Raw genomic sequence first — 13,194 nt, forward strand, 5'->3', positions numbered from 1 at the left:
GAGAGATGTCTGATGTGATATTAGGAGGTGTCCCATGACTTTTGTCACATAAATATGTTTAAGAAGGATCCAGCCCTTTACTAGCAGATTGTTTATGTTAACACCTCTTCGTCCCACTAATGCAGTGGAGAATTCCCAGCATAACAGGTGTTTGACAACAATGATTGTCCTCTTCACTCTGGATGTAGTAATTAATCATCCATTTCATTTCCTATTTTATTGTCTTTTTGATGAAAAATTCTGCGCAATTGTCACTCAAAATGTGACATTGAGTAAGTAAGTACTATATATTCAACCCAGCAGAGTTGATATACACACAAGCTACAAATACTCACATCCCCTATACCTAACTTACAGCTAACATGTTTATCTTCTTTATGTTTAAAGTTGTCTGGAGAGTTAGTGTACTGTGTTACTTTTATTTGTCATTTGAGTTGCACATGGCCAGAGCAAACTTCAGTTATAAGAGCTTAAGAAAATTTGCTCATATTTGTTTGTATTTGTTTATATTATCTCACAGGAGTATTTAAAAATTCTTGCTTTAGGAATACTGGGGGGAAAAAAAAGGCCTGGGATTGGTTCGTTCACTTTGAGGTAAGAAGTGTGAAATACCTTTGTGATTTGTGCCACTGCTTTGTAGTTACCTTTTCTGTAATTAAAATAAACTTCCATTTTAAGCTAACCATGATGAATATGTAATGCATAGATGTTATAGTAAACTGCTATCATGATGGTTATGCACTTTATTGCTCCTTAAGTTGTGTGCTGCTTGAGCTGTTGTCTCTTGGCTAACTTTTCCACCCTTTTGTTTGTTTTGTGACAGGTATTTGCAGCCATAAGTTCACCTGTTTCACACTAGGTAGCTTCAAAACTAGGCAGTTCTTAAAATATGAAGTTGAATTTTTATAATATCACTCTTAATCAACTCCAAGACGCCAAAATTTGATACTTGGTCTGTCTTTCCATTGAATGTTCTCTGCATAGCATGCCAGTGACAGGAGCACTAGTCAGACCACTTTCATTACCATTTGTGGTCTTTATTGCATACAGAGACTTTGATTTTCACATATTTTCCTGTAACAGCTTGTGACCTGATTCTTTGCTTTTACTGGAGAAACTCACGAGAACCAGATCTCATATGGTGAAATATGAAACACAAAATGGCTGGCATATACATTTTTTGTGCACAAAATTATCCTGGAAAACCAGGGTATTTGTTTATGGAGGAAAGACAAAGGAACTGCTGAATTTTGAAAATAGTAAGCAGTACCAAAGAGATAATGGCTAGAAATTATCAGTGGGAATGACATTCTACTATCAGAATTTTCTAACAGTGAATAAGAGAGTATTTTACCAATGTGATCCCAGAAGAGCCCTACTGCATCAATTTGAAAATTGCCAGACAACTACTAATGGTACTCAGCAGTGGGGCAGACTGCTAAAACTGCGAGACAGTATTTTTGGTAAAAAGGATAAATACATGTGCATCATATCACCTAAACAGCAAATAATGATACTACTGATGCCATCATGGGGTAGGTGCATAATTTGCAAGATGTTGGATGGAGCTCACCATTGAAGTCATTAATCACTAGTTCCCACAATATTCACAGCCTACAGGTTTGCAGGAGAAGAAAAGGATGGACTGCCAATTTGACATTTATCATATGAGGTAGTGAGCCATGTAAAAAGCAGAGGGAAGGAAAGAAAACATCAAGAAGTAAGGAACTGCAATGAGGTAGGTGATATGTGATCATCCGAAGAAGCCGGAGACCATTTCTGGGTCTAGTAGAGAGAGAGAGAGAGAGAGAGAGAGAGACCACCCTCTGAACTTGTCCAGATCATTCATTCCAACCAGATTCGCAACTCTGCTACTAGTCACTATCCATCCTGGGAATAAACTAGGCAGATCATGGGCATTAGAAGTTTAAACAGCATCCGGGATCCCCAGCGATTTCGGGGACACCTTAGACTTTGTCCAAGATGCTCCACAATACTTCAGCTGTGCAAAACCTGCGAACTATAACCAACACACCTTCTAGATTTTTTCTAGACAGTGGCCAATTTTCCTTGCATCCATTCAAAACAAGCACAGCCCCTAGTCACTGTCTTATGTACAGCTACAAGATAATATGAAAGAAGGTACAAACATTACCAGAAACTTGCTCAAGAACACAGTGAGAACGGTATAAGACTAGCTGCATGTGGTGTTGGACTATACGTACTGCTAGTCTTTGCATTACCAATTACCAATATACACAAAACGTTTCTCGTAAGGGCTGTAAAGCATTCAATACAACACATTTGACGTGCTTACCAATACCTTCTACTGTTTGTGATAAATTTATTATGCAATCATTAGGTTAATATAAAAAGTTTTTACTGAGAAATTTTATCAAGAGTATAGATTATTCCAGCCAAGTTATGTTTTATTTTTTTCATGTGCATCTGTACTTGAAATTCAATGAAAAATTAATTTAAAGTTTTGAAAAGAGAAGGGAGACTAGTCAACAGTGATGTCATTAGAGATGGAACACCAGCTATGATCAGTCAAGGATAGGGCAGGAAGTAGGCTCTTTTTAATATCAAAGGAACCATCCAGACACATCTTAAACAGTTTAAGGACACCACAAAGAATTAAAATCTGGATGGCTGAGCAATGATTTGAGACCCTCTCATCACAAATGCATATCAAACTGTTTTAACAATTGCTTTGCCTCATTAGACTTTTAGTAGGAATAATGAAAATATGTTTTTATCCACCATCTATCAGTTCCCTCATGCCCTAAACTAACTCAAACTCATGACATAAAAGCTAAGTTTCCTTGAAAAATGCAATCTGATTCCCATAACTTTACACGAGACAAGTCTGTAGGATCCAGGAAGTTTACAATTAAAAAATCGGGCGTTCGGGATATTCAGTCAACTTGCAGAAAAGCGTTTCACATTAGATTAAATCTGCTTTTTTATTCATATTGAAATACATGAAATGGCTATCAAGTCCGTATTTAATATGTTAAAACGTTATCATTCAAAGTTCACTGTCTGTATAACAAATATACACTCAAAAGGCAGCCAGAATTTTTGTAAGTCCGACCCGACTAATTTTCATGTTCTGCCAGTCACAGGCCCACAATTATTCATGAGTTAAACATTGAGTTGTTTCAGTGGTCTTCGTACAGAGCATGAAACACGCCCCGCGGCATTGTTACTACGACCAGAAAGTTCACACGCTCATGTCTCTCAAACTATTTAATTTACACAAACCAAACTTTCATTAAAATTTTTGTAACTCCAGTCACTTCAGTCATGATATGTTTGGACCAAAATTAGCTCACTATTTCCTCGTCTTACAGAGTATTTTCAAGGAGTGATCTGATATCGTGTTATCCGTAGACCAGCTAGCAAACGACTCCTCGAGGTACACTCCTATCTGCCCACGTCCCTATTCGAGTGGGAACAGCTTAATTCTGATTGGCTGTTGATCTAAACGACCAATCAGAATGTTCCTTCCAGATCGTTCTTGCAGCAAATTTTGCCTTATCCAGTCACTAATTTGATAGTAATTAATGTCAGCAAAACTTCAATTTCTTGTATACTGTTTAATCAAAATAGACGAAGTGTAAAATATTCTTCAAATCGATAAATAAACTTATTTCGCCTCTCACTTCCATTCTGGCAGCTGTTATACAAAAGCAAGCACCCACTGATACACATCACCTGAATCGCAGTTACAACATAACTTTCCCACGGTTCGTTTCTACTAGGTTTTACGAAAAATTAAATATTAAATTTTAATGTATGTCCCACATACACTCTCTCAATCATTCTCATACACTCACATGGCAAAATATAATCAAATAATTCTGACCGATTTTTTTATTATGCAATGCACAGAGACTCAAGTTTAAAAACAAAATTCTAATTAATTGATTTTTATGCACTGATAACTTTGGAATGGCTTCAAATGATAGTGAAAGTCAATCTGTTATTGTTCCTAACTTGATTTTTAAAAAACCAAGCATAGGTTTTAGGAGTTTTAGGTACTTCTCTTTATCTACAGAATTATAACAAATAAAAATCTGAAATTCTGATAGCGTCATTCCATTAATAACAAAAGGCTGTGTACAAATTTGAGAAAAATTAGATAACTAATATGGATTATTTAGATTCGTAGAGAGTATGAATCTTTGTATCGACTGAATGTTATGCAATGCAGTTCTCACGGCAGGCAGTGCTGTGAGCAAAGCAAAAAACATAGCCACCCTGCAGCCACCATACTAGACAGCTGCATGGCTTACTGCAATGAGTGCCATCTCTTAACAAGTTGCTGCGTTACACAAGGTGAGTGCACCAAAGTGGACTACAATACATTGGATGGGTCTGAACACCTGCAAACCTCTGTAATCTAGTAATTGCACTGGCAAGGTCTATAGAAGACTACTTCTTCCATAAGAGAAGAAAGCAGGTATTGCCTGATGCACTGCACACTTAGCAGCTAGCAAACAGCCTGGACATCTTGCAATGGTGTCAGTCCAATATGCTTGATATGTTCACTTAAGAAAACACACTACAAGAATGTGACTAAGTATAAATAACTAATGTCTAATTTAATACAAATTATTCTTAATATATTCTTAATATTCTTTTATACTCCCCAAATCCTCTGTGTCAACCTTATAAACATGGTAGGAAGAGAACCCCTTAGCACTGAAAGTAGTTGCTGTTTCCTGATGACATGATTGTACACAGCAACTATACAGCTTCGTCGCAGAGCCAAACAGGGTTAGGCGACATATACAGCAGAATGATGGCAACACAGGCTGGCAACAACTTACAATTATTTGCCAACAGAAACTTAACATTACTTTACTTTAGTATGAAGATCATGTGACCCTTTGTTCAATCAACACAGTTTTCCTCTGCCTGCAGCAATCTCTGTCGTTCTTCCTCTGCCTGCAGCAATCTCTGTCGTTCCAAGGGTGCGGTTGACTTTGATCTGTAAGTGTATCTGCATTTTATTTTTTGCTCACACCGGTAACAATTTCACAAGCTGAATTACATTAATTACTTTCTTAATTTCAATTTGATCAGGATTAAATAAATCAATCCATACAATTAAAGTTTCAAATATTATGATACATAGTTTTATATTTGAAAGCACTGGCAAATACCATGCTTGTTTATAGTTTGGATCCACTGAAGTGAGGTAAAGTTTAATTTCTGAGGAAAAAACGAGGAATAAATGTGCATAAGAGATGTATGAGTTCCCAGAGTAACTGAACACAAGAAGAAAAAGAGAACAAAATAAGACAAAACACACTTCCAATGCTTTCATAAAACATTAAAAACAGTTTATTTACATATCACAGCTCACAAGAAAGAAACAAATCACAACCACTTATCTTAGCAATGGTGAGAGTTAATTTTTACATATTTCTCTTATGCAACAACATCAAGAAATTGCCTCTCTTTTGTCCAGGCCAAGTAGTCTCCTCACAAGCTGTGGATCAGCCTTCAGCACGTTGTAAAATTTAAGTGCTCTCCATCTGAGCTCTGAGAACTCATCCCTATCCAAGATACAAGCCTCCATGAGCTCTCCTAAGATATGCTGCACCCTTGCTGGCATTTTCATAAAAAGTTTGAGTGTAGCACTCAGGAGGAGGTGACATATCCCCTCATCCGTGTAACAGTTGAATCTATCAACAAGAGACTCTAGCACATGTACTGCTTGGTCACCTGCGAAGAGATATTAGAAAATTAGTATGTACTGCAGCCTTTTTTTTCAATCTGAAAGATTATCAATGTTAAAGAAATTTATAATGTAGTTCTGAAGTAAGTATAAGAACTAAGATAATCCTTTAATAGCTACTTTCAGCAAATTTCATCTTCAACTGAAATAGCCCACTCTAATGCATGTGCACAATTATACAATCAGGTCTTCAAGTCCATGCAATACTGCAGAATTAGTATGATATCTTGCCTCTCTTTGGCATTGCTCACTGACTGTAAAGTTGGGGAAGCCAATGCATATAATACCTTGTAGATGCAAACTGTATCAAATGAAAGAGCTTAACATTAACTTTTCAATATTCAGTACCAAATGTGACATTCTCTTGTTTGTTGTGAGTCATAAAACAATCAGTCCACAGGGTGCCCAAACAGCAATTAAGTGGGCAGAATGAAGTTGGAGAAAACAATATAAAATCTCATATTGGCATTTGTACTACAAAGTGTATCCGTGTGAGGCGGATATCAGCAAATGTGTCAGAACCCCAGGAGAGAAATGGGCGAAACCACAAGGTGGAAGGGCCACCTGCAGGACAGAATGTGATAAGAAGCAGTAGTCAAGTTAAACATGGCTGACCAGCAGTGGACAAGATCAAAGCAGCGACTGGCCGAGACAGACGCAGTAACAGGTAAGTAACTGATTTTGTGACTTTTACGAGTTTCTAACCAGGAGTGAATTATATAATTTCATCTGTGTGCTTTGAGTTTAGTTCCTTGAGTTTGTGTTAATTTAATAAGTAATAGCCACTGTTCTCACATTTTCATTTGTGTTGGGATGTGAACCAATTTTGTAACATATTACAAAATCCTAATCGGGGCGAATTATTTAGTCTCACCCAAGTGTTTTGACAGCTAGGTTTTTGAATCTCTGTGTATATATCTAATTTATTAGACACAGTTCCTGCATTTTCATCAGGGTCTACAGTAGAGTTCCGCAGCATGTGCTGATGGTCTATTTATCTCAGTACTTTGGTTTTCCACGGTCTTTAGTATAGATAGGGACTGCGATTGTTGTGTGTGGATGTGAGCCGAGTTCGTGACACTTCGCTCTCACCTCCAGGCTGTGACGGCTTCGGTTACACAGCTTGAAGCTACAGTGGATCGGCACCATTGTTGTGGGCCAGCTGTGGGGGTCCAACAGATGTCCAGCACATCAGAGTCCTCCGATCAGTCCTCACTGGTGGCCTGCCCAGTTACTGATTGCACTGACATTGATCATTCACCTGTGGTCAAGTGGGAGGTTCAAAATGGTTCAAATGGCTCTGAGCACTATGGGACTTAACATCTATGGTCATCAGTCCCCTAGAACTTAGAACTACTTAAACCTAACTAACCTAAGGACATCACACAACACCCAGTCATCACAAGGCAGAGAAAATCCCTGACCCCGCCGGGAATCGAACCTGGGAACCCGGGCGCGGGAAGCGAGAACGCTACCACACGACCACGAGCAGCGGACCAAGTGGGAGGTCACACCGGGGCATGGCAGGTGGCGAAAGACTTTGCAGGGGCCCACACGTAAGGCCTTCCCAGTTGGTCTGACAAACAGGTTCCAAGCGCTGTCTGTGGCTGACACTGTCACTCAGCCAGATGCAGTCACCTGTCCTGTTTCAGAGGAAATCAGCCTGCAAGATCTGGGCAATCGCAGAGGGTGGCATTATTGATAGTTGGGAGCTCCAACATTAGGCACATTATGGGGCCCCTTAGGGATATGGCTGCTAACAAGGGGAAAAACGCCAATGTGCACTCTGTGTGCAGACCAGGTGGAGTCATTCCAGATGTGAACTGCGTCCTTCCAGATGCCATGAAGAACACAGGGTGCAGCCAACTGCAAGTTGTGACTGATGTCAGTACCAATGATGTGTGCCACTTTGGATCAGAAGAGATTCTCTCTGGTTTCAAGCAGCTAACAAAAGTGGTAAAGGCTGCCAGTCTTGCGAGATGAAAGAAGAGCTGACCATTTGCTGCATAGTCGACAGGACTGATTGCGGACCTTTGGTACAGAGCTGAGTGGAGGGTCTGAATCAGAGGCTAAGATGGTTCTGCGACCGTGTAGGCTGCAGATTCCTCGACTTGTGCCATAGCGTGGTTGGGTTTCAAGTTCCGCTGAATAGGTCAGGAGTCCCTATGTGCAGGAGGTGGCTACACGGGTATCTGGGGCTGTGTGGCATGGACTGGGCGGGTTTTTAGGTTAGAGGGTCTCGGAAAAACATAAAAAGGGCTTCAGTCACAAAGGGTGCATGCCGAACACAGGAAGAACGTAGATACAGGAACCATCAGTATAACAGTTGTAAACTGTCGTACCTGTGTTGGGAAAGTACCAGAGCTCCAAGTGCTAATAGAAAGCACTGATGCTCAAATTGTTATAGGCACTGAAAGCTGGCTAAAGCCGGATGTAAGTTCAGCCAAAATTTTTGTGAAGAACCTAACGGTGTCCCGAAAAGATAGGCTAAACATACTTGGTGGTGGTGTGTTTGTTGCTGTTAGTAGTTGTTTATCTTGTCGTGAAATTGAAGTAGATAGTTCTTGTGAGTTAGTATGGGCAGAGGTAACTCTTGGCAGCCGGAATATGATAATAATTGGATCCTTTTACAAACCTCCCAATTCGGATGATCAATTGCTGAAAGGCTCAAAGAAAACTTGAGTTTGATTTCAAACACTTACCTGACTCTCACGATTATAATTGGTGGTGACTTTAATTTACCCATGATATGTGGGTGAAAATACATGTTTAATTCCGAAGGTACACATAAAACATCTGAAATTGTGCTAAATGCATTCTCTGAAAATTATTTTGAGCAGTTAGTTCATGAGCCTATGCAAATAGTAAATGGTTGTGAAAACACACTTTAATCTTTTCAACAAATAATCCTGAGTTAATAATAAGCATAAAAATGGATACAGGGATTAGTAACACAGGGTTGTTGTAGTGAGACTGAATATTGTAACCTCCAAATCCTCCAAAAATTAACGAAAAATATACCTCTACAAAAAAGCAGATAATTCACTTGATGCCTTCCTGAGAGAGAATCTCCATTCCTTCCAAATTAACAATGTAAGTGTAGACCAGATGTGGCATGCATTGAAAGAAATAGTATCGACAGCAACTGAGAGATTTATATCCAATAAATTAACGAATGACAGACCTGATTCCCATGGTACACAAAACAGGTCAAAACACTGTTGCAGAAACAATAAAAAAACATGCTAAATTTAAACAGATGCAAAATCTCCAAGATTGACAATCTTTTACAGAAGCTAGAAACTTAGTGCGGAATGCAATGTGAGATGTTATAGTTTCCACAATGAAACTTTGTCTCGAAACCTGGCAGAAAATCCAAAGAGATTTTAGTTTTATGTGAAATATGCTAGTGGCAAGGCACAATCAATGCCTTTTCTGCATGACAGCAAGGGAGATACTATTGAAGACAATGCTGCTGCCAAAGCAGAGTTACTAAACACAACCTACCAAAATTCCACCATCAAAGAAGATGATGTAGATATTCCAGAATTCGAATCAAGAACAGCTGCCAACATGAGTAACATAGAAGTAGATATTCTTGGAGAAGTGAAACAACTTAAATCACTAAGTAAAAGTATGTCTCCTGGTCCAATTAGGTTCCTTTCAGAGTATGCTGGTGCTATAGCTCCATACTTAACAATCATATGCAACCATTAGGTTGACGAAAGATCTGTACACAAAGACTCTAAAGTTGCACAGGTCACACCAACACTCAAGAAAGGTAGTCGGAGTCAATATGTCAATATGCAGCAGGATTTTGGAACATATATTGTGTTCAAACATTACGAATTACCTCAAAGAGAACGGTCTATTGACTCAACATGGATTTAGAAAACATCATTCTTGTGAAGCACAACTAGCTCTTTATTCGCACGAAGTGTTGACTGCTATTAACAAGGGATTTCATAGCGATTCCATGTTTCTGGATTTCCGGAAGGCTTCTGACACTGTACCACACAAGCAGCTTGTAGTGAAGTTGCATGCTTATTGAATATCATCACAGTTATGTGACTGGATTCAAGATTTCCAATTCCCAAGGTAGTGATGTAGACCCTATGCTGTTCCTTACTTATATAAAGGTTTGGGAGGCAATCTGAGTAGCCGTCTTAGGCCGTCTGCACATGATGCTATCGTTTATCAACTAGCAAAGCCATCAGAAGATCAAAACAAATCACAAAACAATTTAGAAAAGATACGTGTATGGCGCAAAAATTGGCAGTTGACCCAAAATGATGAAAAGTGTGAGGTGATCCACACGAGTGCTAAAAGGAATCCCTTAAACTTCGGTTACACGATAAATCAGTCAAATCTAAAGGCCATAAATTCAACTAAATACCTAAGAATTACAATTACGAAGAACTTAAATTGGAAGGAAAACACAGGAAATGTTGTGGGGGAGGCAAACTAAGGACTATGTTTTATTGGCAGGACACTTAGAAAATGTAACATACCTACTAAAGAGACTGCCTATGCAACACTTGCCCGTACCCTTGTAGAATACTGCTGCACTGTGTGGTATCCCTACCAGATAGGATTGACAGAGTACAACGACAAAGCTCAACTCGAAGAAGGGCAGCACATTTTGTATTATTGCGAAATAGGGGAGAGAGAGTCACTGAAATGATACAGGATTTGGGATGGACATCATTAAAACAAAGGCATTTTTCGCTGCAGAGGAAACTTCTCAAGAAATTCCAATCACCAAATTTCTCCTCCAAGTGTGAAAATATTTTGTTGATGCTGACCTATATAGGGAGAAACGATCAAGATAAAATAAGAAAAATTAGAGCTTACCCGGAAAGACATAGGTGTTCGTTCTTTCTGCACGCTATGAGACTGGAATAACAGAGAATTGTGAAGGTGTTTCGATGAACCCTCTGTTGGATACTTAAATGTGATTCGCAGAGTATTGATGTAGACGTAGAACCTATGCAACAATGAGGGGGTAAGGTGAGAACCTTTGTCAAAACAATGTCAACAGGCCAAGAACACAGTGACACACAATCCAAAACATGATCAGACAGAAGAATCAAGTGCCAAAGCTCTTCACCTGCATGCTGCGGGAAGGTAGGGTGTCTGCCGGCATCCGTCAGGACATCACTGGTGATGGGTGTGCCAGGTATTTTCACTGATCCGCATGTACACAGAAGGTATCACCTCACCAGTGCAACAGTGGGGAGTTGTATGTAGCCATCACGGGTGACAGCCATGGTGCTACACAGTCACTAAAATGCAGTGGCTAGACGAGGGGGGTGGGGGTGGGGGGGAGAGGGGGGTGGCCATGGAGGCACCACCTTTCAAGACCAAAGCTGGTTGTGATGGCGGCACTCTGATTCTGCACGAATGGGCCCACACAGTCATGCTAGGTGCATAATATGGGGAGGGAGGGGAGCGGTGTCAGATGATCGAGCACAGCCTCCAGTTGGTACCCATGGAGGAGCTTGGTCCAATAAGTGCTCGAAAACAGGGTGAGAACCAATGTAGTGGTAGTGGACTCGTCAGTTTTTTTCAGTTGCTGCTTGTAAGTTCAAATGAGATGTTTTGCTTTACCATTTGAGAAAGGATGGAACAGAGGGCTGCAAATATGTTTTATGCCACTGGCCCCCAAGAAATCTTGGTAGATGCACTCTGTGAATTGTGGCCCCTTGTTGGAGACCAATGTGCGAAGGAACCCTTTGATGGCCAAAACCTGGATTAAGACAGTGAGGGTGATGTTAGTCATGGAGGATGCCATATGAACAACACAGGGGCACTTGAAGTAAGCATCCATAATGAAAAGCCACATCAATCTCAAAAATTGGCCTTCAAAATCAAGATGTATGCAGTCTTAGGTGAGGCAGGGGTAGGTTAGGTGGCCAAAGATTGTGGTGGTGCTGGGCACACACCGTACAGTCACAGACCATTCTTTTGACGGCACTGGTGATTTATGGCCAGTATATATATGACAGGAAGCTAGCACCTTGTTGTGGGATATCCCTCAATGTTGTTGGTGCAGCAAGCTGAACACCAATTGGCACAATTCTGCTGGGATGATCATTTCTCTGTGTCCAAAAGATTGACATCATCTACAACCAAGAGCCTGTCAGAAATAAGGTTCCAGGAGGAGCTTGGTCACCAGCCAGCAGCTGAGATAAGCTGGTTAGCCATGGGTCATATAGTGGAGGACCTGCCACACGGTGAGGTCCCGGCACATGGCAGCAGCGACATGAGTAGCAGTAATGGAAAAACCATCAAACTTATGTTGTCGCATGGTATTAATATGGGAGCAGAGGACCTCCTGTTGGTCAAAACCATGGTGTGGTCTAGTGCATAGAAACAACAATGTCTGTATTGGAATGCTGCAACATGGGCTTATACAAGATGATATAATTGTATGCAATCAGAAATAATGCCCAGCGTTGGAGGCTTTGGGCTATCTTCTCTGGGAGATTGGAGCACAGCCTCAATAATGCTGGCAGTCACTTGTGATCTGTAATTAGAAAGAGCTTGATCCTAAAAAAGATTGACATGACAGTTTGTAATGGCAAATACTTCCAATGCCTCCCATTTTGATCAGGGAATAGTTTCACCCTGCAGGCATCAATATCTTTGATGTGTATGTTACAGGCTGTTCAGATCTATCCCTGTTCCTGTGTGCCAAGACTATTCAAATGCCTTAGGTGCCTGCCACAACCAACGGCCAAATGGGAGAGAAAGACTTGAGGTAAGGGGTGAATTTCAGCACGGTTTTCAATGGGTAAAAGCTCTGTCGCAGGCAGGAACCCAGTTATAAGGCACGCTATTCTTATGCAACTGATTGAGAGGTTGTGCTGGGTAAGAACTTAGAATAATAGCTGATTTTGCCAGAAAACACCTGTAAATGAGGTAAGTTGGGTGAGGTAAGGAATCTATTGTGGTAACATTCTGATCAACGGGCCTAATTCTCTCACTCTTTGATGAGCCAATGACCCAAACACAATTTCTGGCTTTAAAAAAACCTGCACTTCTTGAAACAACAATGCAGGCCTGTGTCCTACAGGTTCATATAAAGGGTATGCAAGTTTTGCAAGTGGTGCTGGTGAGAGGCTCTCATCACAGTGAGATCAAAGTAATTCATGCATGCCAATATATGGTGCATCAGCTGTTCCAGAAACATTTGGAAAATTTCTGGGGTTGAGGCAAAGCCAAATGTAAGACACTTGTACTTATATAATCCAAAAGACTTATTAATGACAGTGTTCTGTGATTCTTTATCTAAGGGTAATGGGAAGTAAACCTTGGTGAGGTCTATGTTGTAGTAGTATTCCCCTCCAGCGTATCTGCTGAGGTGGTCTTCCGACCAGGAAAGAGGACAAGTTTCCATTTGCCATTGGACATTGATGGTTGCCTTGAAATCTCCACAA

At 40.3% G+C, this 13,194-nt stretch overlaps 1 protein-coding gene across 1 annotated transcript in view; it reads right to left on the reverse strand.

Moving 5' to 3' along the window:
* Positions 1-5,329: 5,329 nt before the first annotated feature.
* LOC126100420 (AP-4 complex subunit beta-1-like) overlaps positions 5,330-13,194 on the reverse strand; it is a 38,233-nt gene continuing 30,368 nt past the window's right edge. Inside the window, exon 7 of the mRNA XM_049911022.1 lies at positions 5,330-5,739. Coding sequence (XP_049766979.1) covers positions 5,456-5,739 — 284 coding nt within the window. The 3' untranslated portion in view covers positions 5,330-5,455. The remainder of the gene's footprint in view (positions 5,740-13,194) is intronic.

The sequence above is a fragment of the Schistocerca cancellata genome, chromosome 9 (genome assembly GCF_023864275.1).
Source record: "Schistocerca cancellata isolate TAMUIC-IGC-003103 chromosome 9, iqSchCanc2.1, whole genome shotgun sequence".
NCBI lineage: Eukaryota > Metazoa > Arthropoda > Insecta > Orthoptera > Acrididae > Schistocerca > Schistocerca cancellata.